Source organism: Chenopodium album, chromosome 7 (assembly GCF_948465745.1).
Source record: "Chenopodium album chromosome 7, dcCheAlbu1.1, whole genome shotgun sequence".
Taxonomy (NCBI): Eukaryota; Viridiplantae; Streptophyta; class Magnoliopsida; order Caryophyllales; family Amaranthaceae; genus Chenopodium; species Chenopodium album.
In genome coordinates, this window is record NC_137840.1 from 73,896,920 (window position 1) to 73,899,753 (window position 2,834).

The 2,834-nt window shown below is 34.9% G+C and overlaps 1 protein-coding gene across 1 annotated transcript; it reads right to left on the reverse strand.

The window, feature by feature from the left end:
* Positions 1-311: 311 nt before the first annotated feature.
* LOC145638513 (gibberellin 20 oxidase 1-like) lies at positions 312-2,434 on the reverse strand. Its single transcript, XM_081689491.1, has 3 exons — positions 1,911-2,434; positions 1,305-1,626; positions 312-1,109 (listed from the first exon to the last, which is right to left on the reverse strand). The coding sequence occupies exons 1-3, from the start codon at positions 2,432-2,434 to the stop codon at positions 801-803; spliced, it is 1,155 nt and encodes a 384-aa protein (XP_081545617.1). The 3' UTR covers positions 312-800.
* Positions 2,435-2,834: the final 400 nt, after the last annotated feature.

Below are 2,834 nucleotides of genomic sequence, written 5' to 3' on the forward strand. Positions count from 1 at the left end.
GATAGGTCTTTTGAATGGGACTAATTTTTTGTACATAACATGACACCATAATACAAGCCAGAGAATATGCGGGTTAGTGTCAAGATTTCCAACATCATGTGTAATTAAACTAAATAACACGACACCTTTTATTAAACGGTCGAGTTAGTAAAGTTCCCCAACACGTTTAACTTCGAACACAAGCATAATGCGACGCATTTGCTAGCTCTAGTCTAGATCCGTGTTACATTTTTCGCAATTTCTTTTAATATACAATAATATGTACTTGTATATATTTTTTTTTTTTTTTTTGAAACATATGTACTTGTATATATATGGTAACGAACATAGTAAATTAGTAGCGAAAATATACATGTAACTATAAATTCCAGACAAAGAATAATATGACGTATCTTGCAGTGATTGAAGGGTCAAGGGGCGCTCTAAAGAGTGCAATAAACCTAAGCTAGAAGAAAAAAAAATAATAAAAAAAATAAAAAAATAAAGAGTGGTCATACCACGTGTTATTGCAATGCATCAACATAAACGACTTTAGACATGGTACATTAATAACTTTATAAAGATAATAATATAATCAAAAGTTTGAGTTGTAATTAATCAACTCTTTATTCCTTAAAATGTAGTGGTATTTTTAATTTCTTGATAAATTTATCGGTCATTTTAACTTGATTCTCTCGATTTTTGTAGGACCATGAAAATCCAAATAACATAAGACGTAGCACTATATTGTTTGCTCATTTTGGTATATGCTATCATGTCGAACAGTCGAAGTGCCTTATGTCTTGCATGGTCTTACACTCTTACTCACTCTTGTTGTTGCAATGTTGCCGATTGAATTCTTCACTTGATCTGTTTTTGAGCCACTTTGTGAATGAATCTAGGGTATTCATGTCGGCCCGATAATGTTTTTGTGTAAATTCTAGAAAAAGTGGCCATGTAAAGTCCGGATATACCCTTGGCTGCCCTAACTCGCCGTCTACCAGTTCATCTGGTGGACAAATCACTTTGTCTCCTTTGGGGCACAAAAAGAATGCTAGTGATTTTCGCGGTGTTTTGTTGTTTACCACTGCCCTGTGTAGGCAACTCTTGTACTTTCCATTCGATAAAGCCTACACAAAAATAATTTTTTGTTAAAGACAAGTGCGCAAAATAATGAGGAAGTGGTACGAAACCCTACATAACATACGTCCTACAATGTTATCCCACTTTGTAATAAGTGAGTCGCGTCACAAAGTGGGCACACATTGTAGAATTAAAACTGAGGGAGAACATAACAAATAAACTGTAATTTCAATGTTGATTACCATGAAGGTATCCCCAATGTTGACAACAAAAGCTTCGGGATTAGGACGAATGGAGCACCATTTATCATCGACAAACACTTCAAGGCCTCCTACGTGATCTTGATGAAGAATTGTTAGCGACGTGGGATCACAATGAGGTCCTGTTCCAAGAGTTATATCAGGCTTTTGGCAAGGTGGATAGTAGTTTAGCCTCACTATTGAGTCATTCTCTTGAAAAAATTCCCTAAAATAGTTTCCTCCAACTCCTAGACTCATTCCCAAGAGCTCCATGATACCAAGAGAAAGGTTGCTCATAGCCTTACAATATTCTTGGTACACCCGCCTGCACAAAAAAAAGAAAAAAAAATAAGTTAGGACAAATAAGAGGTAAGATAGGGTGAAAAAAAAAATAACCTTTCAAAGTCGCCCTTAAAGATATTATAATATACATACATATATACCACATCTGAAACTTAAATGTACCATTAGGAATTTAAAATAAAAGTTTTACTTACTAAATTTAGAATCGTATTTTTTTTTTTTGACGTCCTTTATATAAATTTATGGAATATGGTCATTTTTGTGTAGGACAGAGGAAGTAATACATACAAATCGCAATTGTCTTACCCAAATTCTTGAAACTCAGTCCCCATTGAGTTCAAAACATAGTTTTCTACCATCTTTGAAGCCTTATCATCAGCCGAATATCGAAAGGAAAAAGTCTCTTTCCAAGGCAACTTAGTAGTAAATCTTCCAACAAAGCTACTAGAATAGCCACAATGATCACCAGGTTTCCTAAGAGCTCTCTGTTTGTGTGAAATCGGCTTTTCGAAAAATTGAGTCATAATAAGTTCATGTGCTTTGTCTAGGAGCTTAGAGTTTACGCCGTGGTTGACAACTAAGAAGAAGCCATGCTTCTCGCAGGCTTCATTAGCAAGTCTAGTTGCATTTGACAACGCCACTGGGTCTCCGGAGAGGAACCCTCCTAGATCAATGGGAGGAACCTCGAGCTCCGGAGGCGGTTGCGAGCATGGTTTTTCATCATCTGGCCATATAAATTGGGTTGGAATGTTATGTTCATGTTTGAGAATTGATGTATCAAACAATGAGAGTTTTTGATTAGAAGGTGGAAGAGTAATAAGTGTTTGCATTGCTAAAGATTTAAGCATGCAATGTTTGTTAATACAAATTTTCTTTGGAGTGTAAATGGAGCTAAGAATTTAAGCTAGAGAAAGATAAGGGAGATAAGTTTAAGGTGTTTGATTTTTTTTTAATGAAGTTGAGAAGTGGAGGAGAGGGGTTTAAATGAGAAGAGAAACACTTGTTCAAAGTGTCATGTCAACTTCTATATTACTTCTTTCATACCAACTGGGCTTCTAGCACGTGCAATACAAATACTTTGTATAAAATTATGAGGTTAATCGATTAAGACTAGTTTTTTTTTTTTTTTTAAAGGAGAAAAAGGGGTGAAATTTGTCGATTTAAATAGTTTATAAAGGAGAAAATTAAAAGAGGTGGGATTTGAATAAACTTCTTATTAAGTTGGAGAAA

Coding starts and splice junctions, on each gene's coding strand:
- LOC145638513 (XM_081689491.1), bottom strand. CDS start 2,434: ATGCAAACACTTATTACTCTTCCACCTTCTAATCAAAAACTCTCATTG. Junction 1,627..1,910: donor ACTGAGTTTCAAGAATTTGG/GTAAGACAATTG, acceptor TTTTTTGTGCAG/GCGGGTGTACCAAGAATATT. Junction 1,110..1,304: donor ACATTGGGGATACCTTCATG/GTAATCAACATT, acceptor ATTTTTGTGTAG/GCTTTATCGAATGGAAAGTA.